The sequence below is a fragment of the Polistes canadensis genome, unplaced genomic scaffold (assembly GCF_001313835.1).
Source record: "Polistes canadensis isolate GaletaPanama2010 unplaced genomic scaffold, ASM131383v1 scaffold_14, whole genome shotgun sequence".
Classification (NCBI taxonomy): domain Eukaryota; kingdom Metazoa; phylum Arthropoda; class Insecta; order Hymenoptera; family Vespidae; genus Polistes; species Polistes canadensis.
The window spans coordinates 1167186-1182967 of record NW_014569561.1 but is presented as its reverse complement, the minus strand read 5'-3'; the positions used below and the strand labels follow the sequence as shown (position 1 = coordinate 1182967).

Sequence of the window (15782 nt, the reverse complement as noted above, 5' to 3'; positions counted from 1 at the left end):
GGATTATTTTTTATTGATCTCATGTGACTGTTAATACTATACTAATACAACCGATCTCTCTCTGCGAAGTCCAAATACATCTATTTATTAGATGGATAGAGAGAAAGAGCTTTTAACTGATCTGTAACTGTCAATTAATTATATCAAATGTTTCATTAATTTGAAATGATAATTTATCGGACGGAAAGAGCATTATTTGATTGGAATATTCTCATTTAGAATAAGCTAACATTTTTGTTCGTAAGATAACTATCTTAATAATTAGTCTCTGTTGGTGTTGGATCGAAATGTAAATATATATATATACAAGTTTTGAGTATATTTCACAATTGACAAAGAGTAATTAGAGAATATATATTATACGTTCTATATTCTTGTTCTAACAGCATATAGCTCAATTAAATCTAAAGTTATATATCTTACAAAATTATATTCTGAAATATTTGACAATTTAAATTTTACCCGAGTACAAAAACTACAAAAAAAAAAAAAAGAATTAGAATAACAAACAATGATTGAAACTTTTCTATTGATTGAGAAGAATTTGAAAGTGTCGATGTGAAAATAGCCTTGCACACTGTATCCGTAATTCGTCTCCGATTTTCAATTTGCGTGGCAGGTCCAGTTTCAGCCGTTCGCTAAAGGAGAGAGCAAATGAACGTACGAATTGAAAAACGTCGGTATTCCGGGTATGTCATTGACGTCCATTCGATCGTACCGTTGCTGAGAGGAAGAGAAAGGGAGAAATATTCTCTTTTGGGTTTCTCACTTCGATTGCTACGAATGCTATATTACCTTCTCTTCTCTTCTTCTATTGTTTTACTACTTCATGATTATTTCCAACAAATTTTTAGTCGGTGCGATTGTATTTTTGATCAAAAGACCGTTAATAAGCTTAAAGAATTGAAATGCTTTTATCCATGGTATAAATGGACATTAACACAATCATTACGTGCTTTTGAACAGTTTTTAACTTTTCTAATTACGCTTAAATGAAAATATATTAAATATCCCAGCAGTCAAGTTGTTAATATTTCTCGAACGGATTTTCATCAGTTTATTCTTTTAAAATGTTCTACAATAATTTCTCGTTTATCTAACTGCATACATTGAATTATATGAAAAGTGCCAATTAAAACGATTTCTTCAGCAAATCATAATGCGTTTGACTCGTTTAAAATGTACCGTTTTATTGTTAGTCGAATCTCTCGTTGAAATTTTCTACGTACCTACATAATAGTAAATTGATTTATTTGCAACATATATATATATATATATTATATTATGGAACCATGGGAGAGAACGAATAATAGAAAGAAATTCAAAGAATTTTAGAATTCAAACATCAATTAGAAATTTCCTATGGCTTTTACGATAATAAATTGTTCTTATAATCACTGCAATAATTGTTATCAGTTCACATAGTTCTGTAAAATTTCTAGAACGATTTATAATCCGTGCAAGAGATAGACTCCGAATGAATTATCATTCTAAATGAAAATACTTTTTCTTCCGGACGGATTATACAAATGAATTGATTAGAGACAAATTAATGGAAATAACTTTTTCAAAGTATATAAACGTATATAGTCTAACAGAAAAAGAAAAAGAAAGATTTAAAAAAGTATCGTTTTATTTGTTGAAAAATCTTGTAAAAATAAGAAACACGTAGAGAGGTTATAAATAAAGAACTCGTATGGTTCATAATCTGTGGATCAAAATGTTTTTTGATGTTTTTCGTTGATATGACGGCTGACTACTGATTGTCCGTGACTACTTCATGCGTTTACATATACGTTGTTGTATGGCTGCGACAGTATTTTATTGCGAGGGTAGTATGTAAAACTAAAAAGAAAAAAAAAGAGAAAGAAAGGAATAAAAAAAAAAAAAAATAGAGAAAAATGAAAGAAATGAGATAGAAAGATAGATAGAATAAAGGGTAAGATAAATAGAGTGGGAGAAAGAGATAGAGAAAGTTTTCCGAGAAATATAGGGATAGAAAGAGACGGAGAAAGTGAAAGGGAAATAGTGCGAAAAAGAGAGAAAGAGAAAGAGAAAGAGAGATAAATAAGGTAGAGTAAGTTTAGGGATGGATAGTGGTAGAAAGAGATAGAGTGAGTGGGGGTTGAGCGAGAGAAAGAAGGGGGATGGAAGCAAAGTAGTAGTCGGTAGTCAGTCGGCGGGCGAACACCGCGTGCGACGCATCGCATTCGCTCTTATCTCGCGTTCTGACTCTTTATAGATATTTGACAACGTGATCTCACGCTCCAACAGAGTGCAACACGTGTGATAATATTTTCCTTTTTTTTGTTTTCAAAAAAAAAAAAACAAAGAACAAAGAGAACAAGAGAGAGAGAAAGAGAGAGAGAGAGAGAGAGAGAGAGAGGGAGAGAGCCAGGGGGAGGAGTGCAGATAGGAATGACGATAATTCAGAGGCACGTTTTATCCTTGAAATTGTTTGTCCATCTCTCTTCCTATTCCTTGTGTGTTTTTTAAATATGAATTTCGAATATTTTTTTTTCTATTCGATGAATTATTATGTTTTATTTTTTTTATATATCTTTATTGTCAGTCCCTGTTTTTGTTATCTTGTCGTTAAGGAGAAAAGAAACGACTTTTAATATAGCGTGGCGGAAGAGCAAGCATGCACCGGTCTGAAAGTTTCTCACGATAGAAGCTCGTTCGTAGCAGCGATCTGGACCGATGCACGCCGGAGACAAAAATATCTTAGAAAAATCTCGGCGCTCGGCCAAGTGGCCTCGAGGTGGAGAAGGTGGAGAAGGAGGAGGAGGAGGAGGAGGAGGAGGAGGAATACTCTGCTATAAGCGATTCTTTGATAAGATAATTTAGTGGGAGACTTTTGCTATCTTGGACAAGCAAGATGTATACGGAGATAAAAGAGAAAATTTAGATGGATAGTGATTGAGATAGATAACACGGGGACAAATGCGTTTAAGCATTACTATTCTGTACACGTGAAATCTCTATCCCGCCCTCCCCCGCCCCCTCGTGAATTCTTTTTAATATATTTTCATTTGTAACCTGGAGAGATATCCTCCCTCCTACCCCTCCCCTTCTCCTCTCACCACCACCTGTAAATTGTTATTCATCTTAGAAAACACAAAAAGGCAACATCTTCGTTTAAACGATGAAATACATGTCGACAAATCTCGATAAAGGGGATGGATGGGTTCGTTCGTTCGTTTGTTCGTTCAATCGTTCGTTCGAGCACAAACGCGTTTTATCATTCAAATAGATTTATAGATTGTGAAAATTATGGTGGTAGTATACTACGGAATGAGAAAAAAGAAGAAGAAAAAGAAGAAAAAAACGTTGCTACGATTTATGTGATTATTGTGCCGTGGCACGATTTTCGTTGTAATGTTCTACGGTAAAAAGAAATCCCAAGTGGATCATAAAAATTACAATGGTGTACATGACTTCGTAGGTCCATTTTGTTAGCTCAAACAATATTAGAATCTTTCCCTGGAATATAAATGTTCCTAAGTAAACGTCTGTAATAGTCCATGGAAGATAGATAGATAGATATGACTGTATAAATTGTGGATATTCTATAAAGAGTTTAATGTAGATACAACGTTTATTCAAGTACGAAAGTTTACATTATTAATAACATAATGCAAGCAATTATTTTCGCTTAAGTTAAATGTACAAATTATTTTATTCATGTTCATTTGTGTTCGAAAAATACGCAAACGTTCGAAAGAAGAATTTTTTCTAAATTCTCTCTCTTTTTTTTATTTTTTTTTTTATTTTACTTTTATTCTCTTTATATTTTTCTGTATGATGACATTTTCTTCTGTAAAATAAATGATAAAAAAGGGTTAAGACGATACTACGTCATTCGTGAAATTAAGAAAAGACTCGTGACTGTTACTCTCGGAGATGTTAGAAGAGATGAGAATGCTGATTGAAATTGTGCTATTACGTGCATGGAAAGTCAAGTACGAAAGGATAAAAAATGATAGAAAAAGGAATAAACTACGGATGGAGATGTATTGAGAGAGAAAACGATAGAAATAAAGTTGTACACATTTATTCAAACAAATTGTTTACTTTAAACGGGATGACTTTTCTTCGTGATTATGCACGTTTAAACGTACCTGCCAACGAGATGAACGAGAGAGGTGAGAGGAAAAAGTACTGTTGGAAAAAGTAGAAAAACATGAGATGGAGTGGTTTTAAGAGAGAGAGTAGGAGAGAGAGAGAGAGAGAAAAAAAGAAAAGAGAAGAATTTACAGTGATAGAGGCCGGACCATTGCTGGAGTTGTTTCTTGTCACCGACGAACCTCCGAGCCGTTTTTATCCTTTATCTCAGATTTGTCGACGTTGCTGCCGACTAAAGGACCCTCTTTCCAACAAACCTCTTTTTTTTATGTTTTTCATCGGTGAGAAAAAAATGCATTCACGAGAGAAACATAAATGCTGACTATTCCCCAGAACAAACTCTCTTTATTTTTATACCCTTTTCCCTTGTTGCGGTTTCGCGTTTTTAATAGAGAAACGTGAAAGTAGTTCACGTTGATAAAATAATTAATTTACGTATTAGTATTAAAACATCTCATTTAATCGTATCATTCAAGGCTACATTTTATTTGCTTTATTGGTAGAATTATTTTAGAATTGTAGTGTGTCAAACGTATTAAAGCTGATGTACTAGAAGCTTCAGTTGATATCTTTAATGTTAGGATTTTGATGAGAATCATTTTAATGTATTAATTCAATGATAATTTGTGTTAGTAATATTGCTAATAATAATAATAATAATTCTTGCAAATTAATAAATTTAAATTATAAAATGAAACGATAATATATCCATTCCAAACTTGTATATATTGTTATACAAATGCGAACAATTGCTTTACATTGTAAATTATTAAAAATAGTAAAAGTGATCTAACGTGATTGAATAGAAATCATTATTAATATCTCAAGAAAGAACTGAAAATATATCTTGTTTTAATTAATTTAATAATTGTGAGTTTATTCGTTTGTCAATAAGAACGTTTACTAATTAAGTTTAGTCAATCTTAGTACTTATGGTTTTTTAATTCTTCTACGTTTTAGGTCTATCCTTGTTCATTAGATCTTATGTTAACACTCATTAGTTTTACTTAGACAGTTTTGAAGGAAACCTAGATGTCTCAAAGTTACTAACTATGTACATTTCAAAGCTTGGACAAATTTGTCCATGGTGTTGTTCCTTTCTCGAAAATTTAACAGGAAAGTTTAAGTACCAAAGATCTTAGAAATAAAGAAAGAGAAAGAAAGAGAGAGAGAGAGAAAGAGAAAAAGAGACAGAGAGGGGAAGAGAATTTTGCAACAAGGAATACGAAGAGACCGAGAGGCAAAGAGATAACTCGTTGAACGAATGGGTTATCGGTTTTCAATTTAGTCACCCGTACTTTAACACTTTCCTTTGCGACGCGGTATGATCATCTGGTGTGTACGTGCACATGAATATATATCTAGTAATGTGTATAGATATACATACATATACATAAGTATTTGTACGGAATAGTTCAAAAATTAGCAATCCATTATTGTGAAACATTTTTTATTTTAAATGGTCAATGTAGTGTTCAGGAATTATTACTTTTACGTGAATTTCCTCGAATAACATAAGCTTGGAAAAATAATATATGTTTTATTAAAAGATTAAAAATAATACTGGAGAAAAAAATTTAGGATATATAAAAAATGTATTATTATAAGTAATTTATTATTATGAATATTGTTAGTGTTGTTAATGAACAAATGTTGAATAGTTTTAAAGCAATAATAATGAATCAAACACGTCAAATTTATGATCGATACTTAAGTTTCGGAAAGATTTATTTTTCTATTGTTAATATTATGTTTCGTATTTATTAGATTTAAATAAAACATATCAATTTTCTTTTTTTTAAACATTTCTTCCAAATAATCTACTTAATTAATTATAAAATTGAATGTTATTTAAATATTCGAATGATTCATCATGTCACTTTAAAGTACACATATCAATATCAACATTTCGTATTTCACATCAGAGAGATTATTTCGGAATATTTTCTTTCTTTTTTTTCAATTCTCCGCGCGTTCAACTCGATCATAGTCTAAAACAAGCCAACGTATTATATCTAACTCAATCCGATTTTCCTCTCTCTCTATCTATCTATCTATCTATTTCTATCTATCTCTCTCTTTCTCTCTCGAATCGACATTTCTCACTCGAAAGAGTCGCCCAGTTTCCGGCATTTTTTCTTCACGAATCGAATCCTACAAATCGACGTCGCGAACTGGGTTCGAACGTACCGCAGTAAATTATTTTTTGCTTCGTTATCTCGCCATTTTTCTCTCTTCCTCTTTCCCTCCCGCCCTTCTCCCTCACTCTTTCTCTCTCTTTCTCTTTCTCGTCGCATAGTCGCGATACCACAATCCCTAAAATATTTATGCGCATAGATATCGCTATCACGTGCGTCGGATCGTACATTCTATACGAGACAACACACCAAATCGATAATATCGCATTCGTTCTCGAACATCTAGCAATCATGACGTACAGAGTTCGAAAGTATACGTAAATAGGATGTGTATCAAAAAATTGTTCTTACAAAGTCAGAGATGAAAGATCAAATTTATAAGTTTATATTAGAATAACGAATATTACCTATCTATAAATACGATAGAATGAATATTTGTCTCGTACAGGAAGAAAAATGAAAGAAAACAAAAATATAAGACGAAAATGAAAAGATAAAAAATAAGAAAATTAAACGATTATTATTTTAGTGTGTTTACGGATGGTGCGTGATAGTTCGGGAGTAAAGAGTGAGGACCAAAAATATTTGATAAAGTGTGTCATTGTGAAAAAAAAAAATAAAGTTATGTTAGAATATGTTTTAGGTTATTAGTGTGTTGATAACGTGTAATGTTTTTGCAAGGATTTTTTATAAAAAAAAAAAAAATCCTTATCTTTAACGTGTTCGGGATCGCGAACTCCGTCGTAGATCCGTACGGCGGAACGGTCACGAATTGTCGAGCGATAAATGAATGTTGTTACGTCGGTTAGTCGTGAACGTGACGGTGAAGAAGAACAAGAAGAAGAAGAAGAAGAGGATAAAGAGGAGGAAGAAGAAGAAGAAGAAGAAGAAGAAGAAGAAGAAAAAGTCGAGGCACGTTAGCATCACTCGATTTAAATTCATAAATGTGCGAGAGGAGGAGCCCACAATGGTGGCTCGAGTCCCGCAACAAGTTCTACTGCTACTCGTACTCGGTAAGTGGAACCAGAATTCTCTTCCTCTCTAAATTTAGGCCTCTCGCCCGGGTTAACACGATCGTTCTGCGACACCTTGACAGTATACCCAAAGTCTATGATTTTACGAGTTTATTCAACAAAACTATATCAAATATCTTTATGTGTAAGTATGTATGTATGTATGTGTGTGTGTGTGTGAGGTTTTTATATATTCTTTAATTAAAAGTAGTCACTCTAAAAAAATATGCACATTACAAAGAACTTTATTGCAGTGGACGTTTGAAATAAAAATATTTTCAAAAAAGATATCTCATATAGGATTGTTTTGTTTTTTATTACAATTCCAAAAATATTATATTATAATATAATTCAATTATTATACCATTCAAGAAAATTTCATCAAATATCTCTATGTGTGTATGTGTGTGTGTGTTGATTTTATATATATATTCTTTAGGTAAAATTACAAAAGATACTATTGCATTGGACATTTAAAATACAAATATTTTCAATAGAAATCATATATGAACGTTTATTATAAACAATAATATTAGTTAAATATGTGTTACATATTTTAAAATGCTTTTAAGATTCCAACAACACGATTATGTACTTACTCGTGTACTGCTCTGATATATTCTACTTTATGTCAGTTATAATTGCGATTTTCTTGTGCTAGAGAAAAGTACAAAAGAGGGGAAAAAACTTAGCCGACGAAAGGCAATGTAATTTACAGGGAGGTTGTAATTCGAGGACTGTACCGTTGCTCACGTTAAAACGCACGAAAGCTTGCGTTTCTGGTTCCTACATACGTTTTTCTGTTTCCCTCTTGTTCTTACTCTCTCTCTCTCTCTTTCTCTTTCTCTCCCATTCTTATAAAAAATATGCACTTATAAAAAAGAGAAAAAAAGAAAATATATAGTAAAAGAAAAAGTAAAGAGAAAGAACGTTATAATCCGGTACTACGGGGAATTCTTGTTTCCATCACACTTTTCATCGCACGCCCTTGATCTCGTTTTCGGAAAAAGATTTCGAATTTTATGTTGTTTCCTGATTGCTCTTTGAAATCGTTGTAAAATCAATATCAACAGTTAAACGTTCTTTTCCAAAATGTCTCGTTAATTTTCCTTCTTCTACCTTTTCCTTTTTTTTCTTTTCCTATTTTATTTCTTTTATCAAAAAGAGATTTTACTTTTTCCTAGAAATGTTCCAATAGAGAAAGAAAGAAAGAGAAAGAGAAAGAAAAAGAGATAGAGAACCATCCAATCCTTCGAAGTGCAATAACGTGAAAGTAATAGTAGAAGTTTAATTAACCAGCCTCTCGACAAGGGTAGAAATGAATAAAGTTTCGTCAAAGAAAGGGCACGAAGGGTGTAGAAAGACCGACGTTTAGGAAGAGCAGGAAAGGAACCAGTACTTTCGTTCGTTATAATCAAACGGTGCAAGTAGTGAGTACCTGTCTTTAGTCAGACCTTCCAACGAGTTAGATCATGCGCAATGATAACCTGTCGAATGCAATAGGAAGGAAATAGGTACCGATAGCAATTAAAATCTAACTTTCCTACTACTTATGATATGCCATAGGTATATTTATTTAGTTATTTACTCGACTACTAACAGAATTATATTTATGAATATTTTTATTAATTGTCAACGCAATCTCGTAAATATTATCGTAGATTTAGTGTTTACAATTTTTAACGAATTTTATGACGTAAAAACAACGTTTGAATATTCGAAAAAGTTTATTTAACTTTATTTACGTTACAAACGAGATTCAAATAACGTTTATTCGGTTAAATATATTTACTTTAGAAGACATTCAAATCAAGTTAGTAATAATTTATCTCTAAGCAAAATTTGATTTATTTCCTTCCCTGGGGGAATATTAGGAAGTTATCATTTGAAATGAGATATATATATATAATATTACTTGAAATGAGTAAGTACTATCTATAATCGGTAGTATTATACATATATTATACGTTTATAGTATTAGGTATCTTTATCGTAACATTTTGATTTTAAACGAATAGTAAGTAATTACATTAAAAGAAACGGGGAAAAAAAATTTCTCATTATAATTTCTAATTATCGACGTTTTTTTCATTCTCTCGCTACTTTATAAACATGAGACCTGAAAAACGCCTCGTCATCAAAGAATATCTCTGGAAAAATTCCTATAGGTCTATTTCACTAAGTTCATATAATTCCGTAATATAAAAGGTGGTGACTAAAATTGGTGGAAAAAAGTTAAAAACACCTCTTACTACCCTTTTATGTATTCGACACGACACAAAACGACGCAACACCCTTTTATACGGTATACGAATATTTATGCAATATTTATGGAGACAAATGATAGAAAGTATTTACTTTTAATAATAATAATATTTGTTTGCATATAATTTCTAACTATTTCTACACGTATTATTCGTACAGCTTATGTATCATTAGTTACAATGACTTCGTTAAACATAAAGAGTAATGAGTGATCATCGTATCGAAATGCGATAGGATTCTGCATCATTAATTGTCCGTGCACATTCGATAAACAATTCGGTGCAGCCGCTTTGGCCAATTTGTGGGTTTACGATCTGGCGTCAGTTTCGTTCGATAGGTCGATTAAACGGTTTATCGACGCGCGAATGGCACATTATTTTCACAAATAGTGATTTTTCCGGATGGTTACGTCATGTTTTACGTGAATATTATCAATAATTAAAGATACGGTATCTGATATTGCATTCGCGATAGTTGATCATTATTTATCTTCTTTAACGTTTACGATACATCTATTGGCATACTTCGAGTCTATTTCATAATATCATATAATGTGAAATTATTTGCTAGTTTTTAAGAGAGAAAAAAAAGAGAATACCAGGAAAACAAGAACAAACAAAAAAATATGAAATGACCAATACGTTCAAATCGTTTTTGTTCGTAACGTAACGAAAAGTTGTAATAAAAAAAAAAAAGAAAAAATATATGTCAGTTGTTATATAAAAAACAACATTCCAATTTTTCGACATATACTACTGGTACACGTATATACATTACTGTACGTACAAATTCTACAAATTCTATGAATTTTATGAATACATCTTCGAAAGCAATATGTAAATTTCTGTGCAACGTTCCTCGCCGATATGTGTCACATTGGAAAATACTAATTTTCGATCCAATTGACAAATGCATCCGCAAAAGGGAGGGAGAAATTGATAGGAAACTCATACACGTAAATTATATTCCATATTCATACTTTTACTGTATACGGTATAAATAATTTAAATGCATTTATAAAACATGCACGCACACACACACACACTCCTTCACTCTTTCCGTTTTTTTCTTTCTCTCTCTCTTTCATGTATATAGTATATTACAAATAGGAATATTCGAAATTGATTAAACATCACAATAACAAACTCGAACATGGATAGATTAATGAAATTTGAACGTTTAACCGATCACGAGAGAATACTTTCTCGAGATGATCACGCACCCGTTTAGAAATTTCCTTTCGAGATTTCAAACGTTTTCCTGATGCACAGGACAACCATTAGTCAACCGTCGAGACGGAAACATCGATACGCTTTCGGCCGATCATAGAGAATGTGCATACGGTTCTAGCCACATCGTTAATACGTTGGGAAACACTCGATAAACGAGGGAGGCTACATCGTTTGCCGCAGCCACGCGTGCTGATCGACTTTGGCCAATTTGCGGATTATTCCGTAGCTTCGGTCGTTTCAATCGGACAGCAAGCTGCTCAATATTGCCATCCTATTCCTATTCCTATTTCTCTTCCTTTACCTAAACCTTCTCTACAATTTACAATTTAAGCGAAGCTTAAGTTGTCGAGCTTTGACAAATACCCCTACATTTCGTATGTTCGAATAATGCATTAGACAATTTTTTTTTATTATCTATTCAAAATCATAATGCACTTTTTTTTATATCTTTCACATTTTATGAAATAATTATCTTTTTTATTATTTTTATTTGGAAACTATTTTTGAAAAAAAAAAACAAGAATTTAGATAAATAAATAATAAAATAGAAATATATTAGATTTTTCAAGAATAATCATTTACATGGTAAATACACGTATCCATTATTTCACTTTCACTTTATTCCCTTATCGCAGATAATCTAATTCATTTGTCCACATAATGAATCAAATTTTAGAAAGATATATATCGGATGATCATAATTATCAATCCTCGTTGAAACTTTTTATCAATGAGTTACATTATCTTCGAGATAATGTGTTATTTATTTAAATTTTACAATTGAATTAATTCATTCTTAAGAGTATATATATTAATAATGTTTATATATCAATAGATAATTTTATTCTTGAAAGGTGTATTAAAGTTTTAACGAACAAAAGAGGAAATGCCCGTAAACAACGAAACACGTTAATTCTTTCATGGATAAAATTCACGATTTTGCGATACTTTCGAAAGTCGTAAGCTATTTTTACCTGTTTCCTTCATCTCTCTCACTCTCCCTCTCTCTATTCATCTATCTATATCTATATCCCTCATTCTCTCTTTATCTCTCTCTCGTTTCCTAACTAAGGATATCCTTCCGTTGCAGTCATACTAAGTAAGTACATTATCGGCTAGAAGTTTCGTTAGTGCTTTGCACTACCATCCCCTGCGGAAGTTGTATCTTGGTGCTTCTCGCTTCAATTTTGCATCTCTATCGTTTACAAGAGAGATAGAAGGAGAGAGAGAGAGAGAGAGGAAGAGAGAAGCGTTGGAGAATTTGGATGTAACGATATCGAACATCTTTTCTTTTACTTCTTCGGAGAAAATGCTCAATCTCGTCGACTTACTTTGTTCAACGAGAACGAAACTTTTCCCTTGCGATAAGTTCACCGTCTGTATCGCCTTATTTCGCGATTTAACCGTCTCGAAATCAGAGCTTTCGGTTTCGAAACTTTCAATCTCTGCGATTACATTAAATCCAAACGATTTGAAAAAGATCCTTTTACACGATATCTCTGCTCTTTTACGAGTTGTATAATATGCCCAATGACTTTTGCAATATGCTCGAATATGATTTGCGATATTATACAAAATAACATATCTAGTATTGATTTTAAAAAAGTGTGAGAAGAGAAAGTACAAAATATATTTAGATGTTAATTTTGTTTTATAATAATAATCCTATATATACATATATATTTTTTCAAACGATTACCAAATGAATCAATTGTTACGTTTAAAAGTCTTATATCTACATTAACGCCTTTCAAGGTACAACGATCTTTAACACTTAATGCTAATAATATTTTTAAGTTTGTCTTAATGCCAAGAGTAAGGACCGAAATATTCAAGACGCTCTATTTTGATGCAAGCAACCGATTAAACGTTGAGAAACCTTTTCTTTATCTTTATTTTATTTATCTATCTATCTATATATCTATCTCTATCTGACTTTCGAAGTAACTATTTTCAACGTTTAAATTCGTAACGATAATTGACACAAAAAATAGACCATCCAATGCAGTAACGTACACCACCCAATGGTACGTACCACTAAAGAGACTCACGTGATTTCGCAACTTGTGTAAAACGCTTAACGAAGCTGCAATCGCTCATGCTGCTGTGTGGCTCATCAGTTGCAGGCAGGCGATACGATGACAAACGCATAAAACAATTTCATCGTTTTGATTTCCCACGGTGAAAAAGTGTGTACAATAAAAAAAAATAAAAAAAAAAAAAGAAAAAAAGAGAAGAAATAAAATGATACAAACGAAAATAAAAAAATGAATATTTAGATATTTTCACCAATGTTTTAAATCAAATCAACTAGAATTTGTTTTATTTTATTTTATTTTATTTTATTAAGGGATCTTATATATATATATATATATATATAGAAAACTTATATTTTTTTTTTTTGTAGTTTCGTAAAATTTTTTCTATCACTATCTTTCTTTCTCTCTCCTCTCTCTTTCACCCTTGAAGTTAGTATTAGATCCATCGTACCATGGATGGTCGGAAAGCAATCAAATTACGGATGAGATGAGTCGTGAGAGTTCATCATATTCTCGTTAAGCTGGCTTAAGCTACTAAGACAACTTGGTCTATACCTCAATTTCTATCTCTATTTCTATCTTTTCCATTACTACTTTCTTTTCTCGATCAACGTTCTTTCCCCTTTTTAACGCTTATCCTTGAAATTTGCGAAGTAGTCAAATAAAATTGTTTGTTAAGAAATATTTATGAACAATTTTCTGTATTTACTGTTGCAGTTGTTTACATTAAAATATTTCTTCCTTTATTTTGTTTCCGATCTTTTAGTATTTTTCAATTGACTTAAGTTTCCTACAAATTGTCTTAAAACGAATAACGAAAAAAAAAGGAGAAACGATTTATATTTTTCTTGAAAATAATAATACGATACAAATTGTCAAATATTTTCTGAATTGAAATACTTCATTCCCAAAAAAATAAAGAAACATTTGAGATAAATCTTATTAGAAAATTATATACAATCGTAATTTTTATAGATTTGAATGAGCCATGGTTTTTGAAACTTCATATTTAATTATTAGGATCGTATGCCAGATACATCGGTCAAACTGTTTAAAATGTCAACAGATGTGGTTAACGCTAATTATTCGGTATATAACAGCTTACGACCACAATGCAGTCCTATCTAAAATTACGAGTTCAACATGTTCTCTCTCTCTCCCTCTTTCACTTCGCTTAATACAAAATAAACTATTTGAACTTTATACATACACGTACATATACGTATATGAAGGTATATATACCTATATACACATATTATAGAGAGCACGTTTATAAATTCGATATATTATCTGGAAACATTTAATAAGTTTCCCTCACTTAATTATCACAATTATCAAAAACTCATTAAAATTTCGGACCTTCCCGCGTGTTATACCCATCGAACTCAAATAAAATTATCGACTCAGCGGGATGTTATTTGCGTACACAATTTCCCGTATCTATTAATACCATGTTATAATGACATGATGTTTGCGAAATATAACGAGAACAAATCTAAAGAGATTAAGGGTTCCAAAAGAATACGTATCGAAACAGAAATATACAAAAAAAAAAAGTAACTGGCAAAAAAAAAAAGATAGGAAGAAAAAGAAAAGAGGAAACGAATGAGAGTGTAAAAGTAGCTACGTCATTATTTTTAACCTTGTATTCCATTCAGTTCTCGATGTCGACCAAGAAAGAAAATAGAAAATATTACAAACCTGCAAAACTTTTGTCCCCTATTTTTTTCCTTTTCTTAAGTAATTTTTCTTCGAGAAAAAAAGAATCATTTCGTGGACTTATAGTACGAGTACAGAAAAATATATGATGATACGTACAGTCTTGTCTGATATCGTCGTCATCGACATCCTAATCTAATCGAAACTTTTTTGACGACTTTTCTTTTCTTGCCATTTTTTTCTTTGTTCTTTTCTTATTATTATTTTCTTCTTTCTTATATTTTCTTTTCCCCTTCCAACTCAGTTACATGAATGGCATCCAATTTTTCTTACAACACTGGACATTTTCGAAAGATTTCAATATGACAGAAGGTAAATCTTTGTGTAAAAGAAGATCATAAATTATGTATGTACGATGCGTAGTATACGGTAATAATACGTCTGCAATGCACATACCTGAAAGGCAGACAACTTAAAGGACAATTCTGATCTCAGCCTTTAAGATCTGAACTAACGTGGCAAGAGAAAATAACAGGATTGTTTGATGGCAAAGAAACGTAATTAGGTTTTAAGGTTTGTTTGAAAAAAATTATTCGGATATAGTGATAATGTAAAAAAGAATGTTAATTAGAATAAAATAATTTGTTATACTAATTCGTTCTATGCCGTCGTTATAAATAAATTTCGTAAAAATGTCACGAATATTTTTTTATGTATTAGGTGCTTACAATTTTTAATTGATTTTAATAATAGGATAGATAATAACTTTGTGATTTTTGTTCGAGAAAAATACCTATAGTTTTAATTTAATCAAGATTACTCGTAATAGTTAATCCTACTATGTAAAAATAACATTGAAAGAATTAATCAATTGATCATTGATCTTTTTTTTTTTGATACATACGAGAGTGTAAAATATGCTGCGAAAATAATCGTACAATATTTGAAACAATACAAATATTTTTTAATCGAAAAAAAAAATACCTACATTCCTACATTCACGTAGAATCAAGCGTTCTTTATTGGAAAACGTTAAAATCATAATATTTTCTATTATTTGTTAAATCCATATTGTTATTCCTATCTGCAATCGTATTAAATTTTTATCAACATTAAATTAAAATCTAACAAATTTATATAAATAACAATTTAATTAGGTAAATAGATATGTAGTAGCTATTGAAGTAACATACCTTTCTAATCAGAACTAAAATTGTTCGTAACGATTGCACGAAACAGATTTTATCAAATCAACAAAAGAGTTCAACGAATTGGAACGAAATTGAAATCATTCCGAAACGCAAGAGG

At 31.3% G+C, this 15782-nt stretch overlaps 1 protein-coding gene across 5 annotated transcripts in view; it reads left to right on the top strand.

Moving 5' to 3' along the window:
• The first annotated feature begins 2121 nt into the window (after positions 1-2121).
• Positions 2122-15782, top strand: part of LOC106793461 — a 96772-nt gene continuing 83111 nt past the window's right edge. Inside the window, exons 1-2 of one of the 5 annotated variants that reach the window (XM_014760412.1) lie at positions 2122-2284; positions 6466-7279. In XM_014760412.1, coding sequence (XP_014615898.1) covers positions 7057-7279 — 223 coding nt within the window. In that variant the 5' untranslated portion in view covers positions 2122-2284; positions 6466-7056. Of the gene's footprint in view, positions 2285-6066; positions 6323-6465; positions 7280-15782 lie in introns of those variants that run through there. The other 4 variants (XM_014760415.1, XM_014760417.1, XM_014760414.1 and 1 more) reach the window with 4 other exon arrangements.